At 43.2% G+C, this 14,226-nt stretch overlaps 1 protein-coding gene and 1 long non-coding RNA gene across 15 annotated transcripts in view; both read left to right on the forward strand.

Moving 5' to 3' along the window:
- Positions 1 to 2,110, forward strand: part of LOC149912380 (uncharacterized) — a 31,750-nt gene extending 29,640 nt beyond the window's left edge. For 5 of the 14 annotated variants that reach the window (XR_016461794.1, XR_016461795.1, XR_016461793.1 and 2 more), the window contains exon 7: positions 1,550 to 2,089. This is a non-coding gene — a long non-coding RNA (uncharacterized LOC149912380). Of the gene's footprint in view, positions 1 to 1,549 lie in introns of all 14 variants that reach the window. The other 9 variants (XR_016461797.1, XR_016461800.1, XR_016461802.1 and 6 more) reach the window with 6 other exon arrangements.
- Positions 2,111 to 10,687: 8,577 nt separating this feature from the next.
- Positions 10,688 to 13,297, forward strand: LOC149912381 (syncytin-A-like). Its single transcript, XM_090132118.1, has 2 exons — positions 10,688 to 11,240; positions 11,563 to 13,297. Exon 2 carries the CDS (start codon positions 11,579 to 11,581, stop codon positions 12,902 to 12,904), a length of 1,326 nt encoding a protein of 441 aa, XP_089988244.1. The 5' UTR covers positions 10,688 to 11,240; positions 11,563 to 11,578; the 3' UTR covers positions 12,905 to 13,297.
- Positions 13,298 to 14,226: the final 929 nt, after the last annotated feature.

Raw genomic sequence — 14,226 nt, forward strand, 5'->3', positions numbered from 1 at the left:
GCACTGCAAGCAGATAGCTATTTTGATCTTCAGGCACAAATTGGAATATTTTTACCCTACATATTTTAAAATATTCCGAAGAAATGATATTTCTGTTTTGAGTTATTCTCCCCACAGACAGTCTACATATTTAAAATCTAACCTCTTTTTTTTTTTCCATTTCTCAATCTTCTGGATTCCTTTTCCCTCTATTTCGTTAGAGACTACAATCTTTTCTACTTGAATAGAACTTGCAGCACACTATTGACTCTTTCATCAAGTTAGGGAAGAAGTCAATTGGGCAGTCCTTCCTGTACTCAACAAGAACATCCCTCTGCACTGTGCTGGTCTATCGTGACATCCTGCCAGCATTGCTCCTCTCTGCTTATAGCCCTTCACTGAGTTCATTACTGCTCTAACCTGCCATTCCATGCAAAACAAACTGCAGTACATTTCATTCTTCAAATAAACTATTAACCTGTAGTCTTAGAGAGGGAAACTTTTCGAGCTGTGTCCTACAATATAGATTGAGAATATCAGTAGAAATGAGCTCAAAGAAGTGTAAGGAAATATTACCAAGAAGTTAGGAATTAATGTTAAAGCATTACATGTCCTCTCCAGATTGATGCAGCTATATCCCACTTAAAATGTCAGTGCATATGCAGACACCATCTTCAAAGAACTTCTACTATATGCATACACGTATATATAAAATTATGTTAATAAGATCAGCCATTTCTGTCTTTGCTCTGAATACTTCTGAGAAAGTGTAGGTGGTTTTCTGTAGTATGATGAATACCTTTTCAGATTAAGAGACTGTAAAAAGAGTAGATTCATCAAAGATTTGCCATCAAATGATATCCAGACAAAACAGTGAATGACTGCATTTCTTTGTGCATGGTTACTTCTTTTCCCTGTTTTTCAAGATACCTTGCTGTTTGTTTAAAAATCCCACTAGAAGAGTTTTTCTGTTAAACAGACAGAAACAGCCATACTGGATTGGACAGAAGATGCCTTAGGGTTTAGTCTTTATTGTCTTTTGAGATAAGCCTTAAAGCAACCTTACAGCCAGTGTGCTATGCCACATGGACTCACTCACGCTCAGCCACAGGCACATCAATCACACATCAGTCTTTCAGGGACATGCAGGCAAATTCCGAGCATGCCTCTGGGTCCTGCTCTGCTCACTCATTTAGAACAGGCTTTGGGATCTAAAGATGTGTAAAGCAGTTGGTATCCCATCTCTTATGCAGTTGGGGGTTAGATGCTTCAAAGGAGGATTCCTGGCTATACTAATGGTGAAGAATTTTGAAATCAATTAGAATCATAGAATCATTGAATTATTTAGGTTGAAGGAGACCTTTGGATGTCATCTAATCCAATCTGTTGCTCAGAGAGGGTCTGATTATATCAGTTTGCTCAGGGAGGTTTCTAATTGAGTGTTCAACAACTCCAAGGCTGGAGATCCCAAAAGCTGTCTGAACACGTTCCAGTGTTTGACTATCCTTATAATGAAAATATTTTCCTTATATCTAATTGGAATTTCCTGTGTTCCAAACTCTGCCCACAGCCTTTTTTCCCCCTGCTGTTCTGCACATCTATTAAGAATTTTGCTCAGCCTGGCTCCACCTGCTCTGAGTCTTCTGTTCAGGTACCAACTTGGTTGTTCCTCCTAATCTAGTGTTGTCTGCAGACTTGCTGAGAATGCATATTGTCCTGCCATTGGGGTTAATAATGAGGACATTAAACAGTATGAACTTCAGTGTCAGCCCCTGAAGGGTGCTGTAGTTTCTGGCTGCCAGTTGGACTTTGCACCGCTGATCACAACATTTTGCTATGTTGTTTTCGCAGGGACTGAACTGAGACTGACCAGCCTTTAAGTGACCTGGATCCTTACGCCTGCAATTCCTGAAGCTGGATGAAGACCTGCTGAAATGTTCTTGCCCTGTAGGCTCCTGAGAAAGTAATGTTAACAATTATTTTATTCTTTATACATAAGAACTTACAAACCTCATAGATAGTGTATCTAGACTTCCATTAAATAAAAAATGCTGCAGATTTCTTGGCTCTAAGAGTAAATTGGGTTAGCAAATTCATGGGTCTGAAACTGTTCCTGTCGATTGTTGTTCCTGAATATGAGCTAGTAGCAATTTTTAGATGTTCTACTTCTCACTAACACATCTTTATTAGGTTCCTTCAGAATCCCTTGCAGTCTTCTCTGATCTTGCCAAATGAAATAATTTTCAACCATCTGCAAAATTAATTGACTGACTCACTGTTCACATTTTTTTTTCTCAGTGATTGTACTCATACAAAACACATGGGGTTCTATCAGACGTTGGTCCTATCATGTTCCCTGAGATGTTTTAAAAGACTGTTTTTATTTAAATTTTACAAGATTAACTTATACTGAAATAAAACTCTATGATCTGCGTTTCTCCAGTTCCCTACCTTTTCTTTTTTCCTTTCTTTTTTTTTAATAGCTGGAACAGTTGTTACCCTGCAGGTCTCCAGTGGAGCTGCTGATTTTAACCAGAGATTGAATATTTTGATAGCTGTTAAATCCTTTCTGTCTTCAGCATCTGCAGAGCTTTGGAGAGGTACCAGCTAGTCCTAGTGAGTTGTTTGCCAGTTTGTGCCAGCCTCGTTTGCTGTACTTTTCATCTTCAGTCTCTGTTTGAGGCCCATCTTCATTACTTGAAATTACTGATCCTGGAAGGGTGAATGAATACTTTTGCTGTGACATGGTGGGAAGGGATTATTCAAAGAATTCTTTAAGTTTATTTGCATTTTTGTTGTCTTTTAGTTCGTGGTCGTCTTGGGCTTGGAGATAACTAATTCACTTCTGACTTCCTGCTTCTGTAATATCTAGAAAGTGTCATTGGGTTTGTTGTATCCCGTGCAGTTCTTCTCCAAATTCCTGCTTTGCTCTTCTGTCTTCTTTTCTGCACACTGTCACTAATGATTTTCCCTTTCCTGTTGACTTCTCTTCTCTTGGGTCAGATTTCTTTCTTCTCAGTGAGATTAAGTGCACGGCAGTAGATTTTTAACTTTTTTTTACTTATCTAGCTAACTTCCTCAGCTACTGGCTTATATTTCATACTAGTCTTTCTTAAGTATGTATATATACATGAGATTCATTGTATCATTTTTCCCACAAAGTAAAACTTCTAAGATACTTCTGTTACTGCACAGAAAAATCCAGCTTTAAATAATGTTTTGTGGAAAACCCAGCTAATCATGAAATCTTTAGCTGTCAAGAAACGTGTTGCTCAGTCCAGTAAAGCTACTTCTGTTAATTCAGGATTCCGTTAATTAAGCATTCACTTCATCAATGGAGACCACAGTGGAAATGTCAGGAGATGAGGAAGTGGGAGATTTTCCAGCAAGAAACGTTTAAAGCAGTAACCCTGAAGTCAGCTTTAACAATAACCAGAGAGCAAAAATTTCAAAGCGCTTGACAGTGGCCTTTAAGGTGAAGGATGAATACTGATCACAAATCAAGTTATCTTTTATTCTCTTGGAAAAGCTTTTGTAGCTACAAAAGCTAGTGGCTGTAACAAAAGACAGCTCATCCCTCCTACTAGCCTTCAATTCAGTTGACACTTGTGCCACTGGGTCTACCCTGAGGTCAAGTTGAGTTCAGGCTGGGTTTTCACCCTTCTAATTTTCTCCCTGCATATCCTAAGAACTTCTCTGTACTCTCCCTGAATTTCCCATCCCTTCTTCCACAGGAAGAAGGTTCTTCTTTTCTCTTGGAGCTTCAGGAAAAGCTCCCTGTTCATCCACGCCGGTGCTCTTCCCCACAGGCTCATCTTGCAGCTCAGGGGGATGGGCTGCTTTTGCACCTTCCAGACTTCCTTCTTGAGGAGGGACCAGCTTTTCTGGACCCCTTTACCTTTCAGGAAATAATCCAGGTATGTATGGGGAGGCCTCTCAAACTATGCGAAACACAGTTTGATTTCACTGCAGAGGGAAGCGTGCAGCATGCTTCACAGCTGGAAGGATCACATTTCCTTCCTCAGTGGGTGAAGCATTCAGAATTAGATGTGGTGCCAAGGACAGCATCCGGACAGGGAGAGCTGGGTGAGGAGTCTTACAAAACGCATGCAGTGCTGCTTGTAATGATGCTGAGTTTGGTCTGTGGTACAGCTCAAAGTGGTGGCTGCAAAACATATGAGGCGAATTAATGGGGAATTTAAGCAAGAATTCTCAACTCAGAAATGGATAATTCCAGACAGCTGATGAAAGAGGGTTTCATACACACAGTTCACCTCATCTCATGCTTAATGGTTGGGCTTTGATGTTAGTGTATTTTTCCTCCTTTGCCTAACAATTATTTATATTAATACTGAGATGATACTGCAGTCGTGTTTCTGCATCTTCAAACCAAATCCTTGTTTAATGTCATAGGCAGTGTTGCAGCCAGGTTTTCTCAAGAGAGTAGCTCTATTTCGTGAAACAATTAAATTCAAATTTGCTTGGTGACCTAAAAGTCCTCAACTGGATTTCAAGCTTGTAAACACAGTGGGAAGAAAATGATTCCTGAGAAATGAGAACGGAGTCAAGCTGGGGATAAATACTCTAAATAGTGATCTCACTAGTGATCTCAGCCACAAATCCTGTTTCAGGAGCAGAGAGAATGCAGGCATGGTGGTGATCCAGACTGACAAGACATGAAACTGCAGTACTGGTTTATTAAGTCTAGCACAAGCATGTTAATCAAAGTCAGTGAAAGAAAAAAGGAGTTGCTGGACTGAAGTGATAAAATCAGATACAAAATCTGATTTGCTAAAACAATCTGCAAGAGGCAAAATGTCATTGTAGGGAGCACGGTCACAAAAAGGTAGAGAGTGCTGTGCTCACTTACACTGAAGCAAAAAGCTGTGTAACACTGAGGGAGAAAATCAGTATCATATAGGAATAAACAGAAAGAGTATGTGCCAGCAGTAAGTCCTTTCATTCTGTTTGAACTCTAGGAAGCTGTGGGGACTGCACTGGGATCTGAATGCTAACTGCATTGCAACTCTGTTCAGGTTAAAGGTAAGGATCACCCCCAGACTGTCTGATTTTCCACTACATTCACATCAGTGCATATAAAAGCAGTTAAGTAAGATAAGAGCTGAATCATAGAAACATATAATCGTTAAAAGGTTGGAAAAGACCACTAAGATCATCTGGTCCAACCATTCACCTACCACCAGTTAAACTATTCTTGGATATTCTGTTTTAGGAGAGCCTCAGTCAATGTCTTGCTAGTTCATACTTGCCTTCTGCAACACTTTTTGAACAAACAGTTTAGTAATACATTCTGATGGGGGGACATAGCTCTGGTCTTTGGCACTATGTCTGACATTTTCCTTAACTTGCTAGCAATACCTTACTCCCCTCCCTTATACTTACTCTACCAAGCTTTCTCCCTGCTCTGATCCAAAGGATCACTGCATTTTCTGTTGTACGTGGCCCAAATCTTGGTCTTCAGCAAAATAAATATTTCTGTGTAGATGTTCACTGTTCCAATTGGTCTTTTCCATGGAAAGGATGACTGGGTTCAACTGAAAACAGATTGTTGTAAAGTTTTTTTCTATGCCATATTTTGGCCCATGGAAAGGATGGAATAATGCTGCTATTTTGTAACTGCTGGAACTTTTACTATTTGATGCAGATGCTCTTACTAAAACCTCTGTCAGTTGCCATCCCTAGGGAAGTGGTGATACTTGGCTGAGAGTAGAAAAGGGAAACCTCAGTTAGAGAAAGCGAGAAGCCTGGGGCAGGGAGCAGGGGGAGCACCCCCCATAGATTTTCCTGCTGGAACCAGCAGGGAAAGGCTTCATGCACTTCTCTTTCTGCTCCCTCTTTGCTGAGTGGGAGGCAGAACACTTCTCCCCAGACATCCCCTGGTGCCTTCTGACGTGTCCTGTGCGGCACCTCTGAAGCACACAGCAGTCCCTGCAGATGAGAGAGCTGTCCTTCCATGCTTTCTTTGGGTCGTTCGAGCAGATTGCATTCTTCAGGGTGGTTACTTTTTGTCCTAATTACCAAGAACAGCTTTACAAGGTTACTAACAGTGGTCTATGCAGAGGAAATTGTGTAACTTGTGATGGCACTGTGACTGACTCAAATGGTTTTGAATGTTCAGGTCTGGTGTTACTGAATCTGGCTTTTGTTGTCCAATACAGTTTCTTTTCAACACAGGCAGAGTGTTGAAATATTTCTTCAGTACACTGCATCTTTGACATCACACAGGCAAACGGAACCTTACAGCTCCTCCCTTCAAATTCATGACAATTATTTAAATATCACAAGAAACATCACAAGAAGGATGGTATTTTTCTTTTTTTTTTTTTTTTAATATATATATTTTTTTCTCTGTTTACAGCCTTTAAATTTATGGCCTTGGTGGATTGACTCCAAGTGGCAGCTAAGTCCCCACTCAGTTTCTCACTCCTTACCTGCAGTACTTGGGAGAAAAAATTGGAAGAGCAAGAGTAAGAACAGATTATGGTTCAAGACAAAGACAGTGTCTGTATCCCCAGCTTTTATGGTTGAGCTTGACGTCATATGATATGGAATTTTGTTCAGCTGGAGTCAGCTGTCCCTCCCAGCTCCTTTTGCAGCCACAGCATCCTCACTGGCAGGGCAGTATGGGAAGCTGAAAGTCCATGACTTGGTGTATGCACTGCTCAGCAGCAATCAAAACACTGCTGTGCTATCAACATTATTTTCATCCCAAATTCAGAACACAGAACCACCCCAACTGCTATAATAACTCTGTGCTACCTGAGACCAGGACACCTCCCAACCCCTTCCCTTCTCTCCAGCCTACTTTCAGTGGGGCCAGAAAGGGAAAAAAAGACAAGGCCTATATACCGTGCAAGCGCTGCTCAGCAAAAGCTGGAACACCAGTTTGTTATCACCACTCTCTTGGCCACCAATCTAAAGTGAAGCCCCAAAGGAGCTATTATGAACTCCAGCCTACGTGGACTCAGTACAATCTCTGCCCCTTTTTCCATGCCATTTACATCATGGTCAGTAATGCCCCACTATCTAATGCCTCTTTGTCAGCCACACCTCTCAACCTCACCTTCAGCACATCTACCCATTCCCTGTGTAACATCTGTAAAATGTACAACAAATATCCACCAGGTTCATTCAACTCTGCCTGTCCATGCCCACCCCTGGGCCTTCCCTTGCCCAAGCCCAGGCCCCCACACCATCCTGGGGCTGTGGTCCCTTTCCCAGCAAGACAACAGCAGGCTGGGCTTCGGCCCTTCACAGCCCTGCCAGGTCAGCCCTTTGCCCAGCTGAGCCCACCTGTGGCCCAAACCCATCCCAACCTGTGGGCCTGTCCCCCCCCAAGGAGACTCCACACCCAAGGTCTGCACCACTGTCCCTGACCGCCTTCCTGTGCTTGGGAACATAGGATGGGATCAGGTTGCCAGGGCCTGCCCTGAACTGCCCATGGGGACCCCCAACACTCTTGTCTTACAGGGTGCCCCTGGCCCATCTTCCCATGCTGTGTCACTGAGTGGCAGAGAACTCTTCCATCCTTTTAAAAAAATTGTTGTTGTTTTCAGCTTTTGTTTGTTTCTTACTTTCTGCATCCAAGCTGTGTTTCTTGCCCAAGCGTGAACCTTAGAGATGAATCTTTCAAAACAACAGAACATAAAACCATACTTCACAGCAAAGTCGTGTTTACACTTGTGAGAATGTGTTGACAAAAAGGCCAACTTTCAAGAAAGAAAGAAATTCAAGGGAACACAAGAGACACAGGAATAGTCTGTAGACAGAAATATGGCCTGCCTTACGTATGAATGGGAAAATACTTCTTCTAATGTAATATGTAAATAATTGTAGATGACGACCCCTAAGAAATATCTTACAAACAGTTGCTTTTTCCAACATCTTCTACTTTGTTTGGTTCAGGTTGTTGTTTTTTATTCAGTTTTTGTGTCTCCTGGGCTGGATCTTATTGCCTTCTCTGGGCTGAACAGTTGAAACCTATCATTAAAATATTCCTTCTGCTAGATCTTTGAGAGCGAGCACTCAACCTCTGCAAATCCCCATTAGTTCTATATTTTAAGTTGCTGTGGAAGTTTGTTCTGCCGTGTCACATGCACAGTGTGCAAAGTGCAGTGTGAAGGGTCAGGCTGTGTCAGGTGGAATTCCCAGTCCGAACTCAACGGTGCTCAATTTTCCCACTGCCCAGAAGCATTTTGAGAAATGACCTTTCAGTCATGCCTTTAAGCAGGAATCTTCAGACTGTCCGACTTGATCCACCAGCCCTCACAACATGGGTATATGAAAGTTGGGGCCAGGACTTTATTCCAGACTACAGGATATTTTAGTACTGCTCATCAAAGCCCCTGGTTACTCTTACCAGTGTAGTGCACTCCATGTTCTTAGAGAACATACTTCTAAACAACTTAGCTGGCCTTTCAGCATGTTCTGCTTCTCACCTGAGTTAACCATTAAAGAAGGCTGAACAAAGGACATTATTTTCCTACTGATGGCAAACAAATCCAAAGAGAATGATACGGTAGAATTGACAAAGCAGCATGAAATAGAAAGAAGGAGAGCTCTGACACTGATGACTCAAAACCAGCAAATACTCCAAATTTCAAAGCCAGCGTAATTTGAAAACTGTGATGAAATCATAGGAGTATGTTTAGCAAAAAACACTGTGATTACCTCTTTCTTGACAGTCTGCTGCTTCATGGATACTTGATGGATATTATGTGCATTCATAGCAGTACACAGTTTGAGCAAATGAGTTTCAAAGTACAAAGCTAAATGTTTTCATAATTCAGTATTTTAGGATGAACATAGTGCAGGTGTGACCTAGAAAATCAGTTCTCTGGAAACATAGTCCATTTCTTTTGTTACATTTTGGCTTATTGAAGGATACAGGTAAGATTGCATGTTACAGTTGTCACTGGAGCACGCATTTTAAATAAAATGTCTATTTAAGTTTAAAAAATATTTTCCTTTTTTTTTTTTTTTTTTTTTTTCAATATTGAAAAGATATTATGCTGATTTGTGGATTCTGGGCTATCATTTATTCACACTTTTATGTACCTCTGACTGCAATTCCTGCATATATTAATTCTCTCTTTAGCAGCTTCATCTGCAGGAAAAAAAATGGCAGCACAAGAGTTGTCCTATCTGCAAATTTTGCAAGGAGCAAAATTTGTAGAGCAAATTCTGAAAAACATTTCAATACAGTTTTCCTTGTGTGACATCTAATACTGCTAAAAGCAGTGTTTTGTTCCCATTTCTAGAGATTTACTTACAGTATCAGGGAACCATCAGCTGCACTTCCTATCTCTTGTAATTTTTGCTCCTTAATTGAAGTTGCTGTTACATGGCTTCTCCTGGAAGCTGTTGGCACTGTCTGTGGTCTCTACCAGCACCATGATTTGGAAGGTACGACATTTCTGGCTCAATGGAAAGAAAGTACATGTAGTAGATGTAGAAAGTCATGCTTCCATGTTCTGACAGCACTTGGTTACAGGACGGCAGCCCTTTGGCACTGTGCAGCTGGGTGTGATTTAGAAAGAAGTTTGCCGAGGCATCTCCAGACAGTGTGGGAAATTCAGTTCACAAAGGGCTCAGAAATGAAGGATGTATGTTCCTGTGCCCTTTTTCTGTTGCTGTGCTTTTTCTTGGCAGTGTGAAAGTAGGAAACAGTAACGGAAGGAACAGAAACCTGCAGATGATGTTCTTGCAAACAAAGTACGCTCATGTTACTCTTGAGATTTTCTCCTTGCAGATCGCTGAGTAGAATTCAGGTGCTTATGCATGAATGGCTAGAACTATTTTAGATGCCTTGGGACACCTGAAACATTCAGAAGCCTGCAAACATGCCATGGATCCTACAGAAGATGTGTATCCTTGTGGAGAGAAAGTTACAGGCCAAGAGAAAAGCTGGGGAGGCTTAATTGGTGTTAGATGTCCTGTGCTTATTTGAAAGATTCCTGTCTACACTGCATCTCAGGTGAGTGTCCTGTGTCTGAAAGGAGAGGGCAAAGAGTGGAGAAGGGAGGTTCACATGGATGTATTGGTAGAAATGTTCTGTAGATTGTAGGTAAGTTGGCTCTTATCTTCACCATCACTGTTAGTAAGAAAACTATTTTGCATTGTATAGCACTGTATGAGTGTGCCTTTCAGTGCATGGATTGTTCTTACCGTGTTTGCTCTCAGAACTTGCCCCTTGCTCTACAGCACTGGTGACGTGAAAGAGGGGAAGGTTGAGCTCATCACAGCACCAGTACTTTTTGTGAGAGCACTTATATAGTGTATGTTAGCCTCCAGAACTGCTGGATGTTCTTTCCCCAGGTCAGGAGGTACTGCTTAAAATGGAAATTGCTTATGTTACCTGAAAGCAAGTAAACTGTGTTACAGATACTGATGAAATGATTTAATCTTCTTCATTCATACAAATACAATTAAACCACTTTTCTCCACTCTTCCCTCTAATCCTCACATTGACACAGAGTCAGTGGGACAGTTGTTATTCTGGGGTTTGCTATCTGATAGAACAAAAAAATAAAGGACTTATTCATTACAGAATGGTTTATGGTCAGTGAAGCTCTGACTACCTGTTCTCTTATAGCTGTACTGTATTCTCATGTCAGGAATGAGAAAATAGAAATTTGTCCATTTCATCTCTCTTTTGGGAACAAAAAAAGTTGTAGCAATTTTTGTTTGGACACGTGCTAATTTTTCTTCCTGCCCTTGTAGACAGCGAGCCTAGAACCTTCGAGTAATTGCTAGTAGTAACCAGATAAGAAAGTAGTGACGCAAGTGCTTACGCACGATAAGTGGGGTGTAGACGAAGTTGTACAAGGCTATATAAGTTCCTGCCACGAGTTAATAAATGCCATTTTACCACCCACCATATTGGTGTGCACCGAGGTAGATGGACAGACCGTTGAGTCCCTAACGATTGCGAACACCTGGATGAAGCGGAAGGCTTCATATGGTGACCCCGACGTGATCGTTAGGGAATAGTGGTCGGCCACAGGCGGCGTGGCGATCCTGCTCTCATCCGTCTCCCGTGGGGAAGGAGACGATGACCCTAGAAGAGGGGGCTGCGGCTTAGGAGAGTGGAAGCTGGGTAGCGTCGGAGGGGGCTCTGCGGCCGAGAGCCTGCTTAACCTGCCGAGGACCCAGGAGACCATCGGAAGAGGAGCCCGGTGGTTGCTTGATCCGCGGGAGAGAAAACGCCCGGCGGAGTGAACATGGAAGCCGTCATAAAGGTGATTTCGTCCGCGTGTAAGACATACTGCGGGAAAACCCCTATGGGGAAAACCTCTCCTTCTAAGAAGGAAATAGGGGCAATGTTGTCCCTTTTACAAAAGGAGGGTGAGCTGGACTCCCCTCAACAGGTGCTCGATTCAAATCGGTGGGATTCACTTACTTCGGCGCTGTGCCAGCGCGCCATGTCCGACCAAAAAGCCTCAGAGCTTAAAACGTGGGGCTTGATACTTGGGGCTCTCAAAGCGGCAAAGGCAGAAGGAGGGATCGGGGAGGACCGGAGCGTGACGGGGTTGCCGGGAGCGGGTCTTTGCTTTCTCATAGATCCGGCGAGGCCAAGATGGCGGCGACGGCAGAGAGCGGAGGCGGAGAGACGGAGAAGAAGGAGTCGCCGAGTCAGTCATGTGAGCCGACAGCTCCGCCCCCGCCTTACCCTGTCCCGTCTTTATGCCCTTCTTTGGACAAAACGTCTCAGCCAGAACCGCCCCTTGAAGAACGCGATAGGGCGGTGGGCGGAGCGGGGCGGGGGAGCCCGCGGCCGGGAGGGAGCCCGCGGCCGGGGGGGGGCCTGGTTACTGACTGGGCTAAAGTTAAAGAGAAAGCGAAAGAAAAGGGCCTAGCGAATCCAGCTGCGTTTATAGTTAGCCCTACAAACACGGAGGCTTTCTCCATTACTTCAGGTTATTGCGGGTATACTAAAAATTACACACGGGTCTTCACAGGGCGCAATACAACCTGCTTGTCGAAGGGTGGGGTCCTTTCTAAATCTAGCGGTAGATCCTCATTTAGTTGTACAGCAGCTTGGGACTTTTATGGGTATGGGTTCACTTTCAAACGAGGGGTCAACGAGGTGCTATGGAATAACAAAACTGCTAAGGCATTGCCCCCTGGGATCTTCTTGATCTGTGGGGATAGAGCCTGGCAGGGCATCCCGCAGAATGCCTTAGGAGGACCCTGCTACCTAGGGGAACTGACGTTACTGTCTCCGAACTTCACGACGTGGATGCAGTATGGCCCGAATATCACGGGTCACCATCATCGCCGGAAGCGTTCGAGCCCTCTCCCGGAGAATTGTAACGACGAGGTAGAGTTATGGAGTGCCACAGCACGGATATTCGCATCGATTTTCGCCCCTGGGGTTGCTGCAGCGCAGAGCTTGGCTCAGATAGAACGCCTAGCATGTTGGTCAGTTAAGCAGGCAAATTTAACAACATTAATATTGAATGCGATGCTAGAAGACACGAACAGCATTCGGCATGCGGTGCTGCAAAACAGAGCAGCCATCGACTTCTTGCTCCTCGCACAGGGGCATGGATGTGAAGACCTAGAAGGAATGTGCTGCTTCAATCTCAGCGACCACAGTGTATCCATCCATAAAGCGCTGAGAGCCCTGCGCGACCATACGGAGAAGATCCAAGTGGAGGACGACCCCATCGGGGACTGGCTGAGAAGTGTGTTCGGAGGCATAGGGGAATGGGGTGTGCACTTATTGAAGGGTCTGCTTTTAGGGCTTGTAGTTATCTTGCTTTTGATAGTATGCGTACCTTGCCTTCTACAAATTATGTTAAGTTGTATTCAAAGGATGATTGACCGCACAGTCAACTACCACGTAGAATATAGTAAAATGCAAAAAGCTTGTAGGCAGTCAGAAAACACGGTGGTATAGGGGTAGTACGGGATCACTTTGCGATTCGGGATGTAACGGGGCAAGGCTTAACTGAGAGGACAATGGCATGTATAGGCGCAAAGCGGGGCTTCGGTTGTACGCGGTTAGGGTCCTCTCAGAATGGGGTAATTACGCTTGTGCATAGGGAGGGGGAAATGTAGACAGCGAGCCTAGAACCTTCGAGTAATTGCTAGTAGTAACCAGATAAGAAAGTAGTGACGCAAGTGCTTACGCACGATAAGTGGGGTGTAGACGAAGTTGTACAAGGCTATATAAGTTCCTGCCACGAGTTAATAAACGCCATTTTACCACCCACCATATTGGTGTGCACCGAGGTAGATGGACAGACCGTTGAGTCCCTAACGATTGCGAACACCTGGATGAAGCGGAAGGCTTCATGCCCTGGGACAGAATGGTTTGGAAATGGCTTTAACAGAGTGCTTTGGAAACTGTTCCCAGCTAATGAAAGCTATTAAGTAGCCAGATCTAGCTGAAGGAGGATGGCTTTGGTAACCTGTGTAGAGCAACATGCTGGTTTTGCTTTGCAGTATAATTAGTCTCTGGATGAGGCACCCTGCTTTTATTTTAAAAGTAAAATATACGTGTGGTTTATGAAAACCAAGCATCTGCCACAGAGACACTAAAATATGTACCCTAAAATATCTTCTGCTAATACACTGCTAAGTACATTAAACAAATTAACAACGATCCAAACGGACATTTTAACACTGAAATTATGGTTACCTGTCACTTAACTCATGTATCTTCCCATTAACTATACTTCTGATATACAAAAATATATCTTCCATGTTTCTGAATCATCTTTTCATCTACTGACCACAAGACTTGCTTCATTCCCAGAATGAGCAGATCTCATACATCTTTCTTCTCAATTCTTTTCTTCTTAATTTCTTCTTAATTTCCTCCTTAATTGTATAGGATTGCTTCCTCTTTATCATTGCTCAGTGATGTCTACCCTAGAAAAACAGAAGACCAGTTTGTCACCTGTCAGATGCTGGCAGAATAAGAGACACTGATTGATGGAACGATGACTTCAATCTCCCCACATATGCCGAAACTGCCCTAAATATTCCTTTGGCCGTGGTATTTACAGGAAAAAATGCTGGAATATGGCAAAATGAATATGAAGGGCAGACTGACTTTTCTGCTGGTGGTTTTCGCTACACAAAAACTTAACTCCCAGGCGGTGACACCTTGTACTAATGAGAAGCACCGTTATCCAGGGTCTTTCTTAACAGCACATGAAGCTTACTTGAAGTTTCAGCTTTCTCTCCCCTACTAATAGAAACTAGAAAACACAA

This window comes from Phasianus colchicus, chromosome Z, assembly GCF_987193195.1.
Source record: "Phasianus colchicus chromosome Z, bPhaCol1.hap1.1, whole genome shotgun sequence".
Classification (NCBI taxonomy): Eukaryota; Metazoa; Chordata; class Aves; order Galliformes; family Phasianidae; genus Phasianus; species Phasianus colchicus.